At 36.9% G+C, this 17,654-nt stretch overlaps 1 protein-coding gene across 1 annotated transcript; it reads left to right on the forward strand.

Annotated features, from left to right (window-relative positions):
* The first annotated feature begins 1,596 nt into the window (after positions 1-1,596).
* LOC147519765 (Urb2/Npa2 family protein) lies at positions 1,597-15,940 on the forward strand. Its single transcript, XM_086591322.1, is given in 14 exon segments — positions 1,597-1,925; positions 2,002-2,393; positions 2,396-3,245; positions 3,247-3,619; positions 4,745-6,199; positions 6,387-6,733; positions 8,862-10,627; positions 12,048-12,468; positions 13,465-13,627; positions 14,302-14,399; positions 14,527-14,618; positions 14,704-14,856; positions 14,942-15,351; positions 15,445-15,940. Coding segments are annotated over 12 exon segments (6,270 nt in total). The 5' UTR covers positions 1,597-1,689; the 3' UTR covers positions 14,781-14,856; positions 14,942-15,351; positions 15,445-15,940.
* The last annotated feature ends 1,714 nt before the right edge of the window (positions 15,941-17,654 follow it).

Raw genomic sequence — 17,654 nt, forward strand, 5'->3', positions numbered from 1 at the left:
AATATTTATGTGGTTTGTGTGAGTTGATACTCACGAGGGATGAATGTATTCCCTGGTTGTGATTATTCTCGTTATCATAAGAAGACGAGTGGTTTTAAAGAAAAATATTGGCTTTATTTTATGTATGAGCGAGTTATTGGATATGATTGGTTGTGTACAATGATATGATACATATGATTTCTTACGAAGGAATGTAAATGTTGTTAACGTGATATAATTGATGCGGTGGGGTAACATGAATGTTAATATTGATGATATATTATGTTAGATTGTATCTCATGGTTATTGTGAGAGAAGTAAATGTATGAATTAAATGTTTAGGTTTGAGAAACCTAACTTTGTTTTGCAGGAGGGTAGGACTTAATGATATTTTGTGTAGCGACGCTATCCCACCCTTATACATAAGTGGATATCGGTAAGATTTAATTTAATTACTAGGTTATTAAAACGATTTATTATAATGAGTTAATAGAATGGATGTCTTGATTGGGAAGAAACTATGCCGGTTGAAATGACGGAACTATCTGTTTTCCAAGCTAAGAATGGTTAAGTTATGGGTATATATAAAGTGTTTGTTTGGATAATTAAAGTATGGAATTGTTTTTATGTTGTTGGTCTACTCATACTAGCAAATTAAATTTGCTGATCTATATTTGATTTCTTTTGCAACGTGGGTGTATTATTGGAAACATAGATGGTAGAATGCAGTGGATGAAAATGCTTGATTGGATTCACTTTTGGAGTTTTACTGGTATAAGTTTTATGAAGTATAAAGTCTTGATTTGAAATAGATGTAATAGAGTTGTTTAGTAAATTATGAAGTCGTACATTAAGAGTTGTTATTTTGGTTTTAATTTGATCTCATTTTCTATATCGTGTTTAGTAATGGGTTATTAGGGTTTTGTTTCATTATGGGTTTTCAAAAGATGGAATAGGTAGACGATTGAGATAATTATATCTTGAATAATTTTCTATTTTTATTTTTCTGAAAATTTGGAGTGTGACAGAAACGATTCCAATAATTGAGAAGGGAACAGACTTGGGGTCCCGTCTCTCTTAAACTTGTTTTATGATAATTATAGTTTGCTTAGCTTCTCTTCACACCAAACTAACTGATCCTTGCCATCTTTAGAGTTCTTGATATGACTTTAATGTCTATGAGTCCAAACAGTAGTTTCACTTCCTCCATGGTCACAGCCCAAGATTTCTTCTTCCACCTCTTTTTCTTTTTCCACAACTCTTTCAGCCTTATCTCTTTATAGAGTTCAAAGATTAGATCACCAAGTTTTAAGTTTTGAAAGCAATTAAAGCATGAAACAATTAATGGAAGATGGAGAACCAAGCAAACTTTTACAGTATTTGGATATGAATTTGCGGAGACGAAGGGTAATTGGTTATCTCGGGTTTTTTTTTGTTCGGGTTTGGTCACGGGGTCTGCTCAAAACTCTTTGTTGCGCACAACATAAATACAGACTCCAAATAGGGCCGGGGTCTGCCCCACAGGACCCTTAAGAAAACGGCTCTACCTTCAATACTGAACATCCAAGCTGCAATTAAAATTATGATTGGACCTAAAAGCCCAATAACAAAACACAAAAAGTCTCTAAAAACTAAAACCCTACCCCAAAGGTTTCTCTCTCTCTCTCTCTTCACTTCACTTGACTCCGCTGCAAAAGTTGTTTCCACAAAATGGCGGATATCGAAACAAAATCAGAAGAGAAACGAAGAAAAAAGAGCAAGAGAAAACACATAACCACAACTGAAGACAACCAAAACGAAAGAGTTTCAAAAACACCTCGAAGAATCATTACTCAACAAAACGACAAAGATAAAAAACCTTTTTATAATCAGAAGAAGCCAGGTGGCATTTGGGACAATCTAGACTTAATTCTATCACTTCAAAACAAAGACCTCGATCTTCAAAGGTTTGCAACACTCACACATTTTATTTATTTCACCTAATCTTCATTTTAAACTAAATTAGTGTTTTATTTCGTCTAGGAAACTTGAGCTGGCATTTAATTTCGTTAAGAAAGAAGGTGATGACTGTGACGAAAGTCGAGAAACAGTAAGTTATTCGCGGGTGATTTTATTTCTTAATGAATGGATACAGTCTTTGTTAATTTCATCTGAGAAGAAAATTGATGACGTGGAAGCTTTTTTGGATATTAGAAGTTGGGAGGTTTTTAAGTTTTGTTTGAATGAGTGTTTGAGTTTGAAGATTCTTTTGAGTTTTTCTCCGAATATATTGCGTGCGCTTTTGTGTGTTGTGAGGAATGTGTTGGTGAGGAAAGACGTGGTTTTCGTGGAGGAAGATTGTGTGTGTTATTGTTATTACGAGGTTGTTTGTGATTGTGTTGTTTTCATGTTTTCTCAACGTGGTAGGGTGGTTAACGAAATGTTGATCTGTGGGTTTCTTTGATTACGGCGGTGGTTGATCTTGTTCGGTATATTTGTGTTGTGAATATTGTGGGTGGAAACTTGAGTTCACTTTTGTTGAGGTTGTCATGTGTGGTGTTTGAGCCGTTTGCGAATTTTTTGAAGGTTCATCCGAGCCCGAAAAATGTTTTTCCTGTATTTGTAGATAAACTTCTTGAGCCATTTTTGAGTTTGTTGACAGAGTTGTATTCGCAAACGGGTCGGAATAAATCGATATGGAACTTGGTGAAGTTGGTTGAAGAAATTTTGTCTAATGGATTGTTCCATCCAGCACATGTTGATGGCTATCTAATTACTCGTTCTATAGAGAAGTATGTTGAGTCAAACGCTGGAAAAGTTAAAAACTCAAAAACAGTTATTAAAAGTTATCACAGACATTTCTTCCAAAAGTTAGATAAAATTATCTTCTCAAAAACATCGACATTGGGTGCGGTTGGGGAGTTGTTTCACTTGTTTGTTGTCAGACTGAAGAAGCAGAAGGGAGTTCAAGTGCTGTCTGACATGCCTTCTGATGTAACTGAGATGACAGGGGAAACAGGGTTTTCAAGCATATGGGCAGAAGATACTACTGGAACCGTGGCACAACTGTTGGCTGGGACTAATAACACTGTTTCTGGAACTACTGCTTCTGCAAGTAGGTTGGATGTAGAAACGAGTAAGTTAGTATTTGATCTCTTCGTACACTTTCTGGATCCTTTGATGCTCAATTTCAAAAAGTACTCAGAAACTGCACTGGACGAGGAACAGATGTTGCTGGATGCTCATTACAATCTCAAATCTGTCAACAGAATACTTTCTAGCTTTATGCGAAAAAATATTTTCACGAATGGAGGACAGTTCTGAAGGAGCATTTATTGTATTTATGAAGACCGTATTCCAGTCTGTCATATCTTTTTGCTCCAAATTACGTTCAATCTGGCCCTCTTTGTTGAAGACAGATAATTATAGGTCTAAGGACCTGCTACTTTTAGTGGCAAAGGAGATTATAAATTCTCTTGGTTACTTTTTGGAAATTGAATATGAGGTCGTTGAGAATGATTTGGTAATCTTATGGCTGATAATATTTGCATTTTCAGAAATTGATCTATCTCTTATGGGTACAGTGCAGAAATGTTCTTTGACTTCAGACATTCTGCACCTTGGGTGTCAATTGGTTAATATATATAGTGAGCTTCGCCAGGTGAGTAGAACAATTGTTTTAGTGCTTTCACTGCGATAACTTATTTGACCTTTACACGAGTTGTTGCAAGCATTACAGGGTAGATTAGCTACTATCTTCTGATTGCTGAATTTTCGATACTTTAGGCTTGCATCTTTACCATATTTTAGCTACCAACTCTTATAGTCTTCTTATATTTGTGATTTGGTTGAAAACTGACATTGATTTTGAGTTTCTCCGCTAGAGATAGTGAAAGCATTCTTTGTTTGTAATGCACTTGTTGCACTTCCCCAAGTCCTAACACTTTGACAATATCCACCAGATTAAACATTTGTGCAGATGACGGAGTACATACACTTTAAAAAAATATATTATAATCTGGATTATATACAAAAGACAAGAAGACCTAATGGTCTCCTCTTCCCAATTTCTATATCAATTTATCCATGAGTTGGTTGGTAACAAAAGTAGATTGTGAGTGTTGAGCAAGCACTTGCTGATAAAGTTTTTAATTTTTGGCTGTTAAGTAACTAAAATATATTTTTTAAAGATTTAGATGTAAAATTGTATCTATTTTATTCTTCCATAAGTAAAAGAGCTGAATAATTAGAGGGATATTATTGCAAATTATGTAAGAAAAGTTATTCTATCATTTATGGCAAATTTTTCTTCAATAGCTTTCTATCCTGCTTTCTTAAAATATTATCCATTAATTGTATCCAAGAAGGTCAAGGTGTAAAACATGGATTAATTAAGAAAGTTCTTAGTTCGTCGGGTGAATTACCATATTGTCTTTCATTTAATAGTAAGACACACCTTTTATCCATCAATAAATATAAAATAAGTACAAAAAGAAGTAGAAGTGAGAAATGTTTACATGGAATGCATTGTGGCGGATAGAAGTGAATGATTTGGAGAGGGATATTTTTCACATTGGTTTCTCAGACGAGACATCTCAACTAACTGCTGCTTTTGTTGTTTGAATAAATTGAAAGCGTAAACATTTTATGGTTCGAGGGTACAATCATCTGGATAACTGGGTGTCGTTAATTCTTTCCATTAATTATTGTGTTGATTGACAATGTATTCTTGTTTCAAATGTTGTTGTTTGCCCCTCACTTCTCTTATAATTTTCTATTAATGCAGGTTAATAACCCCATCTTTTCCCTTTGTAAAGCCATAAGAATCTTTGGATTATGTGAGAAGGATGATGAAAAAAATTATTCAAGATTCACGTCCAACAAGCTTTCATCTTCTGAAACATGTGTAGAGTCGGTGACGATGTTGTTATGTTCAAAAGATTTCAGGCTTGCAATTTCCAGTGCTATTACATTAATACCAGAAGGTCAAGTCAGTGGATGCATCCGAGAGCTAAAGATGGATATTTCAGAAACCTTAGAATGGATTAAAGTTGATTGTGTAAATCAATTTGGAAAATCACATGTGCAAACTACCAGCATGTCTGAGTTACGTTTGCAACCTGAGTTTCTTGGAAGACTTTTGTCTGAAATCTACACAATTATGCTAGATTGTTCAGTTCTCACTGCAGGTAACTGTATTCTTGTTGGGAACTCTATAAAGGACTTGATGACAGTGGTAAACCCAAACTTGAGTAGTCTGGTTGGTAAGAATCCAGATAGTGTAAATGAGTCTGTATTTTCAACCGTAGTAAAAAAGTTTGCTATCGATGAGATGTGTGAAGACAAGAATGATATCCCAGCTCCAGGATGTACCTTTCCGTGGATTTCCTTGTTCTTTTTCCGTGTGTACATTTCCTGCCGAAGCTTATTCAGGCAATCAATTAGCCTCATGCCTCCGAATTTGTCTAAAAAGTCAGCAAGATCAATGGGGGATTTTTTGACGGGAAACTGTGGGAGTGATTGGTTGAATGAGATTGATTGGAAAGCTGAAGGTTATTTTTCTTGGATTAACGAATCTTCAGTTCCTGTGCTGATGATATTACAATCTGTTTCAGAGAGTTGTATTAGATACAGCATAACAGAGTGTGCACCACTTATTTATGTATTGCATGCTATGGCTCTCCAAAGGCTTGTGGATTTGAATAAACAGATAAAAGGTTTTGAGTTCTTACATGAAAAGGTGGTCCGTCTGGTTGAAATGAAAGTGGCCGACAATTCTGGCTCACGTCTATGTCATAAAGAAAGTAAGAAATATGAAAAACGCATCTCAGTTTTAAGGCAAGAAGCGGCGGATATTGCCAGCTTTCTTGTGAGCCGACTACCAAACATAGTGAAAAAGGTGCGGCCTATTCCTACTGACGATACTGCTACTTCTGATGGCAACGAAACACAAAGGAACTGTAATGAATGGGATCTCAGTGTTTGCTCCATTAATGAAAAGTCGTTACCTACTGCAATTTGGTGGATCCTTTGCCAAAACACTGATATTTGGTGCAGTCATGCTGCTAAGAAGAAGTTGAGAAAGTTCCTATCATGTTTATTACAAAGTTTTTCATCCTATGTAAGCATTTCTGAGGATGTTGGGGAACAGAAGATGGATGGACTTGACAATCTTCGGAAGGTCACTCTGCATCAGATCTCATTGGCTCTTCTCAATGACACTGTATTCTATGAAGAATCAGTAAGAATAAACTGACACAATTTCATTGTTCTTCTTACATCATCAACTTCTTATACTTCTTTCCTGTCTCCTTCCTTCTGATCACTTGTCATTATCAGAGTTTTAGATTGCTAATTACTTGCATTTTTCCGTATGATATTAGTATGATGTTCTACCCGTGCTCATGTTTTTAGGATCTCTGTCCTAGTTTCTTTGCAGGCATTGGACATCAAGGTTTTGCCATTTCCTGAAGGAATCAGCATTACCACTCTTTAGTGATTCTTTTACAAAGGATGCTAGTTTCGATTTAGTACCAAATTGGTCAGAGGTTTTAAGTAAACTCGAGGAGGTGCATGTGCTTATGAACAAAGGACTTGTTGGTTATCATCCATCAAGGGAAGCAGAAGGCATTCCATCCAAGCTACCCTCAGTGAAAGGCAGGAAGCAGCTTAGAATTTTGCAGAATCTCCTTAGTCTCTTGAGTTGGATGCCAAAAGGTCATATGAGTTCAAAATCATTTATACTTTATGCAACATACATTCTCAATCTTGAAAGGTGAGTTTGGATCTTCTCTTTCCACTTTTTATGTCCTAATTTTGGATGATCATGTTATTTTTATTAGTGTTATATATTAAGTGGTTGGTTAGTTAAGAATCAGAAGCATCTAAGCTTTAGATTTGCTTTAGCTGCCGCTTTCTTCATAACTGAGCCAGGAAACACGGCTGGCGGCTTGGAAGCCTTGCTTCTAGAATGCCGACTACATGGAAACAGTGGATAATAGGTTTCTTCTTATTTTTGCTGCCTGCACAATTTTGAGATGTTCCCAGAAGAAAGAGCTCGCCAGGAAACTTGTCTGTGGAAATGGTAAAAAGTTTCGATTCCAAGGAACAAGGATCTGTTCCCATGTAGTCGAAGGCCAGCCACACCGGGGAATTTCACAAATTGGAAGGAATGAGAGGGCTCTGATCCATTGTGAATCGGTTCCTTGTTGTGGAGAGATCTCTGCCATAAAACAGAGAGCTCGCAGTCCTTATTCTGCTGATAGAAGATTCAATCTAAGGTGTGCTCTTCATGGCTCATTGATAGGTGGCAGAATACTTTCTGCTGATAATTTGATAAAATGAAGGAAGGGTTATGACAAATAGGTGCATCATGTGTGGGCGAGAGTGTTTAACATCCCTTCAGGCACTGTTCTTACCAAAGCAGTTTTGGGATACTTCTCGATCATGTTTAGAAGCTGCAACTCCTATAATGGTCAGCTCTTTGACACGTTTTGTGTGGGATGGTCGGATGGAATACCTGATAAAGGTTATTTCATTATTTGTGTGGGAGCTTTGCCTTCTAAATAGTAAATACTAATTGACTATATGATGGGCTATGACTTGTAGTTTAGCAGTTGAGCTATTTGTTTTGTTGATTCTGTCCTCTTGTTTTTGGTTGTTTGCTTCTGTAATATGCAGGATATCTCTTCCCACAAACTTTTCTCTCATTTCATTCATATCATATGTAGGATATCTCATCCTACAAACCTGATAACCTAAACAGAGAGTTGTACGATGAGGTATCCTATGTTACATGGGAATCCAACAAAACAACCAGGAAAACAAAAAACAACTAAAGGAAAAGCAAAAGTACATTCTGGAAACAACCAGGAAAACAAAAAACAACACTACGCTCTACCCAACAAGGAATCCATTCTGGAAAAAAGCTCCAAGTGAATGTCCACCCACTCTTCCCATATGGTCATATCATCAATCGTCTAGAAAGCCTTGGGGAGAGATACTGATGTTTCCACCTTATTAACAGAGAAGGGTAATATTGACAATATGATCAGACACCTCCACCTTATCACTACACCAGAGATCACCACGCCCGAAGAGCTTAATGAAAAAAGCTCGTATGAGTTGATACACTGGACAATCCACATGTCTCTAGCTTTTCAACTTGAAACTTTTTTAAAAACTCTTCAGTCCTTGGCATTTCTTCTCTCATAGTCCCTTATTTTATGATTCATTAGGATTAGGATATAGGGGATTCCTCCCTCTCCTACTGGTACCCTCTACTACCTCATCTCAGTAGTTGATGGGTTGAGATAACCAACTCCTGGGAAACCTTACTAGCAAATTCTTCTTGCTGTGAAATCCTCCTGGCACTCTTCCCCCTATTCCTACCTCATCACCATCGGAGAACAATACCAGCCCCTGCGGAAGCTTTAATCTAAGGTCTCAAGCTTCTTGTTCTTCAGTCGCATAGGATAGCCCAACAATTGTAACTAAACTTTCCATTTTTCTAGACATTAGACAATCATTTTGGTATGATCTCAATCTCTAGGATAGACTTGGGGTACTGCTCGACTTCTCTTTTCACGTTTTGGTTTATAACAAGTATTACTATTACTTAATTTTGCCACTTTGTTAGTCGGGCTTATTATGCTCCTCGGTATGGTATTTCACAGTATAACGCTACTTAACTCTGTTAAACAAATTTGTTAGATATATATTATAAATGGAAGTTATATCTGACACCATATTGTTCTTAAGGTTTGCATGGTACTTTAGTAAAGGGTGGTTAGCTGTATTCTGTGTTTAACATTTGATGCGTTTATTAAACCACTTAAAGTGCATATTATTAAAGCTTTTGCGTCTCTGGTTTATGTAGTAATTTCATCTTTTTTGTCTTTCAGGCTTGTGGTTCTCAGCCTATTAAGTTACCATAGTGAAACATGTCTGCTAAATCACAGTGAGCTTTTCAGACTGTTCGTATATTCTCGGAGAGCTTTGAAATGTCTAGTAATGGCATATTGTGAAGCAAAGATTGAAATAGGGCTGTCTTCAACTGCTCCAATACTCTCTGAGAGTTCATTTTCTACTTTATGGTTATTAAAGTCTGTCACGGTGGTGGCTCCGCTCCTGCATGCATATTCTGATGAGCATGTTTGGCAAGTGAAACATGTGTTCTTTTCATTGATGGATCATACTTCATACTTGTTTTTAACATTAAGCAAAGCTCAATGTAGAATTGCAGTTAATTCTCTGTTTGAAAACAAGATTTGTCGAACAGAGTTACTCTGTTGTGGTATGCCCAATACATGGGATAATTCAAATGACCCTGATACAAAATTTGAAGGTTCTGATACTTGTGACATCTGGAAGGTTGTGATTCTTATGGCAGAGACTTTAAAAGAGCAGACCCAAAGTTTATGCGTCTCTCTGAAGACCATGTTTCCTAGTGGTACAGAAAATTGTTTCAGTATTGATGATCTCAACAGATTGTCATCTATGATTTCTTGCTTTCAAGGGTTTTTGTGGGGTTTAGCATCTGTTCTTAACAACACATACTTGAAGCACACTGAGGAGAAGAAACCAATGAGATGGAAATTTGCTCGCAATTCTAAACTAAAAGACTGTATGATCTTGTTTGAGGATTTTATAAATTTTTCCTTGCATGCGATTGTCGTTGAAGAACAGAGACAGTCCGATGACTTTTGTAGTGATCAAAGTCTTCCTTTGCCACTTTTGAAGAAAGACTCACTTATCTTGAACTATAGGTCCCCAGTTTTATCTGGAGATGGGACTGAAATTTCCTCTGTGCAGAAGCTGAAAAATAATTCACAGAGAAAGGACATCTTGGCCTCTTATGCTGGTGATGACCATGATAACACAAAACGTTCCGACACTAATGGTGTTAATTGTGTTACAAGACGGAAAAAGAAGCTGCAGTTAACCGCTGATATTTTGACAGAGGTTGATTCATTTGAGTGGCAAAAGCTAAAGACAACTGTGCTGCAAAGCTTGTTAGAAGGCGAGCATCCTGAATTAGCATTTCTAATTAGAGAACTTTATCTCGCATCTGCAGCTATACTGAGGTTAAAATTGCAGACTGGCTATAGTAATTTGTCACCAAGATCAATCGCCATCATTATTTCGACTTCACGGTTCTTGTTATCAAAGTTTGCAGATATGGACAAGGCGCCAGATCCATTTTCTTTTGTTTGGTTAGACGGTGTTCTAAAATATATTGAAGTTTTAGGTTCTTTAATTAATAACACTTCATCAAGAGATCTCTATGTCAAGTTGATTGACATTCACTTAAGGGCTATAGGGAGAATCATTTCTTTACAGGGAAAAAGAGCCACACTAGCATCCCATGAGTCAGAATCCAGTACGAAGACTCTTGGAAGTCAGAGTGGATCTCTTAAAGTTACTCTTGGCCATGGACCACATAGTCTGGATGAGTTTAAGGCTAGACTTAGGATGTCATTCAAAGGTTTGATCAAGAAACCTTTGGAGTTGGATCTATTGACAGCGTTAGATAGAGCACTGGTTGGGGTACAAGAGGGTTGCAGTATGGTTTATGATATAAATACTGGAAGTTCATGTGGGGGAAAAGTGTCCTCAATTGTTGCTGCTGGGGTTGAGTGCTTTTATTTGGTTCTGGAGTCTGTCTCAGGTAATTTTGTAGATTGAGTCATTATTCTCCTTTTTAATTAAGTGCTTGTGTTTAACATTAGTTGCATTTAATTGGAACGATATTGATAATCTGGTTAAGATGTTATATCAGCAATTGTACCACTTTGTTTCATACCTTGAAGGCTCTAACTATATAGAGATAATAGCATTTGAGTTGGCTTTCTCAATGACTAGAATTTGAGTAGTCTGTTTTGGATATTTACAAAATCTTGGAATGTATCTAATTCCGCATACTAGAATGACATGTTCACTTTCGCACCATGATATATAATGATGAGCTGTTAGATGTTGGTTCTTTGTTTTGTTCTGTTTAGTTTTGTTTAGTTATGTTTATATATATATAGGGGAGGGATCAATATACCATGGTTTATACCATGCCCCACAACTTCACCCACAAGACGAACTAGAACCTAATTTTTTGTGGATATGTCCAACAAATCATGAAGATCGCCTCTACAAATTTCAGCTCATTTGATGGTGTTTAACAATGTCAAAATCGAAAAATCTGGGCCATTAAAAAAAAAATCAAAGTTGTCAACAATTTTTAAATAGGTTAGAAGTTTTCAAATGAGCTGAATTTTTGTGGAGTATCTATCCATAAGTAGATCATATCCACAAAATAATAGATTTTTACGAATCTTGTTAAGGGGTGTGATATAAACCATGGTATAAAAAATCATGGTAAACGGATCCCTCCCCATATTTAAAAAATCATGGTATATATATATCCACAAAAAACTAGGTTATAGTTCATCTTGTAGGTGAAGTTGTGGGGCATAGTATAAACCATAAACCATGGTATATTGATCCCTCCCCTATATATATATTGTATTGGTATGACTTTCAACACTTGAAGTACTTTATTTATCTAGTAAAATTGTATTGTTTTTAATGGAGAAGAAGTTTGGAGAGAAAGGAGGGAAAAAGAGGATGCGGCCTTGTATCACTTCAGTATATATATGAAGAGAAGAGTTTACAATTGTAGAAACTTTCTAAAAATTTTGGGTCGGGGGTGCTGCCCCCCCCAATGGATCCACCTGCACGGCCGCACATAACAAAAAAAGCCATGTGTGGGGGACATCTCCGGGGGGGGGGTGGGCAAGCACCCTATAGCTCGGGAGATGTCCCTTAGAACTCTAACATATCTTATTTCGGAATATTATGTTCCCTTGGAACTCTTTGTTAACACTACATTCTATATGCGCTGCTTTTGGTATGTTTTTCTCCATCTCCTTCATGAATATAATGTTTTGTATATTCAGAATTACAGTTTGGATTCAATTCGTGAGTGATTATTGCAAGAGTTTTCCCACTCCTGGAGTGGGAATGTACATGATTTTCTCAAATCATCTGTAATTATCTTACTGATCGTGCTTCTGACACCCAACTTGTTTTGGCAGGAGACAAACGTTCAAATGTTGTTAAAGGATACACCGAAAAGTTACTTGGTTCTTTGTTCAACATAATTCTTCACTTGAATGGTCCACATATATTCCATGTGACATTAACCTGTTTTAAAATTGAAACTGGTCCGGATCCAGGATCAGTCATTCTTATGTGTGTTGAGGTACTTACAAAAGTTGCTGGAAAACCTTCTATGTTTCGAATGGGCGAATGCCATGTTGGGCAATCTTTCCGTGTTCCTGCAGCACTTTTCCAAGATATACATAGGCTAAAATTTTCCAAGTCCCCGTTTAATTTCTTGATGTTCTCAGATGACCTAGCTGGGTCAGAACACTGTGCTGTAGATCAACAGTTCTCGGTAGACTTGTATTCCGCATGTTGCAGATTGTTATGTACTGTTCTTAGGCATCATACAAGGTGTGTATACATATATTCTCTCATTTATATGGAAGTTATGAAAACATTCAATTTCTTGAGATGATAATTCTTCAATTAGGTAGGGTGCGTATTATGCTCAAGAAAAGGAGAGTAAAACTTGGTTGCCTTTATTGTAAATATTTTCTGCCAATTTGGTGTCGCTCTGTTTTCTATTTATTCTGATGTCCATTTAATATATTGAAAATAGATCAGCTGCTCCTGGGACAGTCCCTTACACTGTCTTAGTTGAAGCCACATACCCCATCAACCTAAAGGCTGACATGGATATCTTCCCAAGGGAGATGTCAACCTTTTGGTGTATGTGTGTTTTAGTGTTACGGACTTGCGAAAGGGTTACCTAAAAACTTTACCCCTTGATGTTTCTGGCAGTTTTAATTTTCAGCCGTAGCACCTTTGCCATTTTTGGTACTGATGCAATGTGCAAGTTCCTTCTGTTCTGCTTCGTTGTACTTCGGATGTCGGATTAGCTGAATGCTGTCAATTATTACATTTCTGTATTAGTTCCCTTTTCCGTAAGATTTATAATGTATACTAGGGTTTTTTTTTTACGGGGCACAGATTTTACTTCGAATTCGAATTCTTTTACCTTTTTCAGTAACCACATATTATTATTCTGTGAGAACGTCATGATTGAAGTGCAGTATATAATCCAAATATTTGTCAAAAGTTCGGATGAACTGTCTTCTGGATCTCTTTTGTTTTTTCTCTCGTGCCAACTCATACAAGATTTCCCAATGTTTTAATAATACATATACTCTCACAGTCTCACGATGTCTATTATGTTGATTGCCAAGTTGTTGGCAGACTAGTTATATATTGTTCTCATTATTAGCTATCTTGTGATTATTTATTGTTTCATCTTAGTAATGTTAGATAGACCATCTCTCCATGTTTTTATATACTTATAAAAATATAAAAATAAAATAAAAATACGGCAATAATATATATGTACTTCCAATTTGTTGTGTACTGTAGTGAATCTGAAAGGTGCATCTTTCTGCTCGAAGATTCAGTCTGTGTTCTGCTTCAATGCTTGGAGACTGTTGATCCAGGGTCAAGTGGTAGGAAAGGCTGTTTTACATGGTGTTTACAGGAAGAATTAAAATGTGCTAGTTTTCTTCGAAGGATTTATGAAGAGGTGAGTTCAATAATGCCCATTTGTGATGAAAATTTTGTATACTTTAAGCTTTCGTGTGTGTTTTTCTTGCTTGATTACTTTAGTTAGAGTAAAATGTTATGTTATGTAAATATAAGTCGTATGCACAACAAAAATATTGAAGAAAGAGACATTGAATACTGTATTAACTGAAGCGAGGGATGCGTCTCGTATTTGCACTTCAAAAGAGGCAGAGCTGTTAAATCCTGGGATTATTTTGTCGCATCAGCTTCAGGGAAGATGCTACAAATTTCCCCCCTTGTTGGCCTTGTTTTACATAACTTTTGAACCGGTAAATTTTATCTCAATTTTTGTAATTACATAAATATAATTTTAGTTAAAAATGGACCTCACGTTTTATATTCTCCTCTGATAGTATAACCTACTGTCTTTATTTTCATAGCTCAAGCCTCTAGACACAATACAATGCAATACACTTCATTTCGCTTTATTGTTTCGTGAATTCTGGGAAACTGACCAGTCAGGTTGTCGTGAAGCATGCGAAGTATGTAATATACTTAGTTATACATGACTTGCATCATTTAAGATTATTATTATTTTTACCTTCAATTGTCCCAAACATTCCTGTAGTTCAAACTTTATGTTAATCATGGCCCATCTGGTATTAGATAGTCATCTTTTTTCGTCTTTTGCAGGTAAGGGAGCAAAAGGAAGTCCTCAAGCCTCATTTTTTCCTCTCTAATTACATAGCAATATATTCTGGAGATGGCCCTTCTAAAACAGGCATCAGAAGGTGGTGTTTATCATTTTCTCTTCAACTTGAATGTCTATTGGAAAGCACTTGTTTCTGATCTATTTCCCATCTTTTGCCTGGTCCCTAATCTAGTAATCTCTAAACTTTAGTCGTTTTTAAATGGCAGAGAAATAGATGATGCTCTACGACCTGGTGTTTATGCTCTTATAGATGCATGTTCAGCAGACGAACTTCAGCAGCTTCACACTGGTTTTGGAGGTTTGTATCCGTACTCATTAGAGGATTGGTGAATTGAAAAGGATACAATTCATGATGCTTAATCTTTTATTGGTCTTGGTTGTAGAGGGCCGTTGTAGAAGCACTCTTGCAGATCTGCAGCGTGATTACAAGCAAAACTTCCAATATGAAGGGAAAGTGTGATTTAATATTGGTGCTTATGCTCTTATAGATGCATGTTCAGCAGACGAACTTCAGCAGCTTCACACTGGTTTTGGAGGTTTGTATCCGTACTCATTAGAGGATTGGTGAATTGAAAAGGATACAATTCATGATGCTTAATCTTTTATTGGTCTTGGTTGTAGAGGGCCGTTGTAGAAGCACTCTTGCAGATCTGCAGCGTGATTACAAGCAAAACTTCCAATATGAAGGGAAAGTGTGATTTAATATTATTTTCTTTTAAAAAGAACTTTTGGAGATCAAGACGCTAAGTTTTGCCAAAGATGTGGCTATAAAACGTAAATAGCGACTGGCGAGATGCAGCTGGGACACCGTTACTGGAAAACGCTCAGTGTTGAGATACCACCAGAATGAGGTGCGTGAGCCGGACACTTTGTGTGTAGTGTCATGTGTATGTCTTAGAAAGTGATTTGACACGACACCAGAGTCCAATCTTACACAGCCCACCAACTACCTTGGTCACGAATACAAGTCTAGCGTTTAACCTCACAGTTATTGCTCACATGATCCCTGGCGTAAACACGTGGACATGAAGGTAAGACCACATGCTAGTATTTTCTATTTAAATTGTGCTTCTTGTTTGATTGACCATTGTGGTAAGTTTCTTTCATATTCTTACTGTACTTAGGCTGCAACACCAAATGCTGAGGCCGGACGACACAGAGCACCAGTCTCCCGTCTACCACTGAAAGTAACTGTAGTAAGCCTTGCCTGTAATTATGTTTATTGTGAGTATCATAATTCTCTGGTAACGCTCTCTAGAGTTTATAGTGACTTTGGTTGCATTAGCATAATTGAGCAGCCACCTGAAGGTATGGATTTGCCCCGGCGTTACACATTCATGGTTGGTTACTAAAACATTGCTCATTTTTTGGTCATGGACGTATGATGTGGTCACCATCTTTCCTTATGTTTGCCTAATGAATCTACTTGTTTCTCTTGTGACGAATGTCCCAAAATATTACGGGAAACAGACTCATTTTGGCCTAAAGTATTCCCCCGGACATCAGAATAATCACCTTTCTATTGTGTTTAGTCCCCGTACGTATTTTCTAATGTAGTAGCATCTTGTTTTGAACAGGGATTGTAATGTTGTTAATGCGAATAAATATAATTTCCAAGTATACATAAAGGGGAGGGATGGTTCATACCATGCTCCACAACTTCACCTATAAGATGAACTAGAATCTTGTTTTTTTGTGGATGTGTACAAGTGTACAACCAGTGTTTATTATTCCGAATGGAATATCAGAATTCCGCCTAATATTTTGGTTTTTAAAATTGGAAAAAACAGTATATAGTTGAAATATTGATAATTTCAAAATTTGTTGAAATTTCAAATACATGGGTTGAAATATTATAAATTTCAGTTTTTGAATTTGTTGGAATTATGATAATTTTGAAATCCCGAACTATGTGTACAACAAACCATAAAGATCATTTCCATAAGATTTTAGCTCATTTGATGGTGTTTAATAATCAAAGACCATTAATACTGAGTAGTTGAGAATGCTCCCAGTGACCTACGTCAGCCCCCTTTTTTCTCTCAAACTGACACATCAGATTTTACCTAAAAAAATGAATTATACGCCTTCTTTTGGTGATTTCAATTGTTCGTAGCCCAAAATACATAAAAACCCAAAATGGATAAGTAGATAAAAACCTCCATTCTTAAATCTTATCTCCATTCTCTTCTTCCAATTCACCTGTATTCCAAAATGAACCAAAATCTTTCTACTAAATACCTTTTTGACTATTGGCTCAATCTTCCTTGCCGAGTTAGGAACTGCGTTCCCAATGGCTTGAGAAACTTGATTGTTGTTGGGATTCGCAGTGAACACAAAAATAAAAAAACAAAAATAACCCATCAATTATCTGGCTATGGGTTTTACGGGGGACTGACTTGAACGAATTCTGATTTATTGATTGGTTCAAGAATATGTCCAACAACAACGAGAGGAAAAGTTGATCCATTGAGTCAGTGCCCTTTTTATGTGAGAAGATATTGGAGACTAATCCGGGTAGTTTTGCTGACTTCACCACTAAAGATGACTCAACCTTTCATCGTCTTTTTATTTCATTCCATGCCTCCTTGCACGGCTTCGAGCTAGGTTGTCATCCCCTCCTTTTCCTTGATAGCGTATCTCTAAAGTCTAAATATCAGGCGACTTTATTAGCTGCGACAGGAGTCGATGGGGATGATGGTGTTTTTCCAGTTGCCTTTGCTGTTGTAGATTCGGAGACTGTCGATAACTGGCATTGGTTTTTAATGTAACTGAAAACTGCAGTTTCAACTTCTCAACCCATAACATTTGTGGCAGATGTCGACAAGGGCTTGAGAGAATCAATATCTCAGGTATTTGAAAATGGTTTCCATGCTTATTGTCTGAGGTACCTTTCAGAGAGCTTCAGGAGAGATCTACCGACACAGTTTTCTCAAGAGGTGAAACGTATGTTAGTTGGGGATTTTTATTCTGCTGCTTATGCACCCAGAGAGAAGGAGTTTGAAAGGAGCCTCGAAAGCATCAGGCGAACATTGGGCAAATGCCTTATTTGGCGGTGCGAGGTATAGTTCAGAGGCAAGAAACCTCCTTTTGGATGTTGTCCCAGAAGGCTTTGGTATCCTCCTCTGTACACATCTAATGTTTGGTAAATTCAGTGGAAAAAACAGCTGGGAGGGACTGCGGTTTGTCTGCGACAAAGTACGAATATCTGAGAATAGCATACAAGAACGAAAGTGCGAGCAAGATGAGGATTCTCATGACGAGCTATAGACGATAATTTCAATAATGTATGCATAAATAGATAATTATTAGGCTCCCCTGAATATGTCTCACT

The sequence above is a fragment of the Coptis chinensis genome, chromosome 2 (genome assembly GCF_015680905.1).
Source record: "Coptis chinensis isolate HL-2020 chromosome 2, ASM1568090v1, whole genome shotgun sequence".
NCBI lineage: Eukaryota > Viridiplantae > Streptophyta > Magnoliopsida > Ranunculales > Ranunculaceae > Coptis > Coptis chinensis.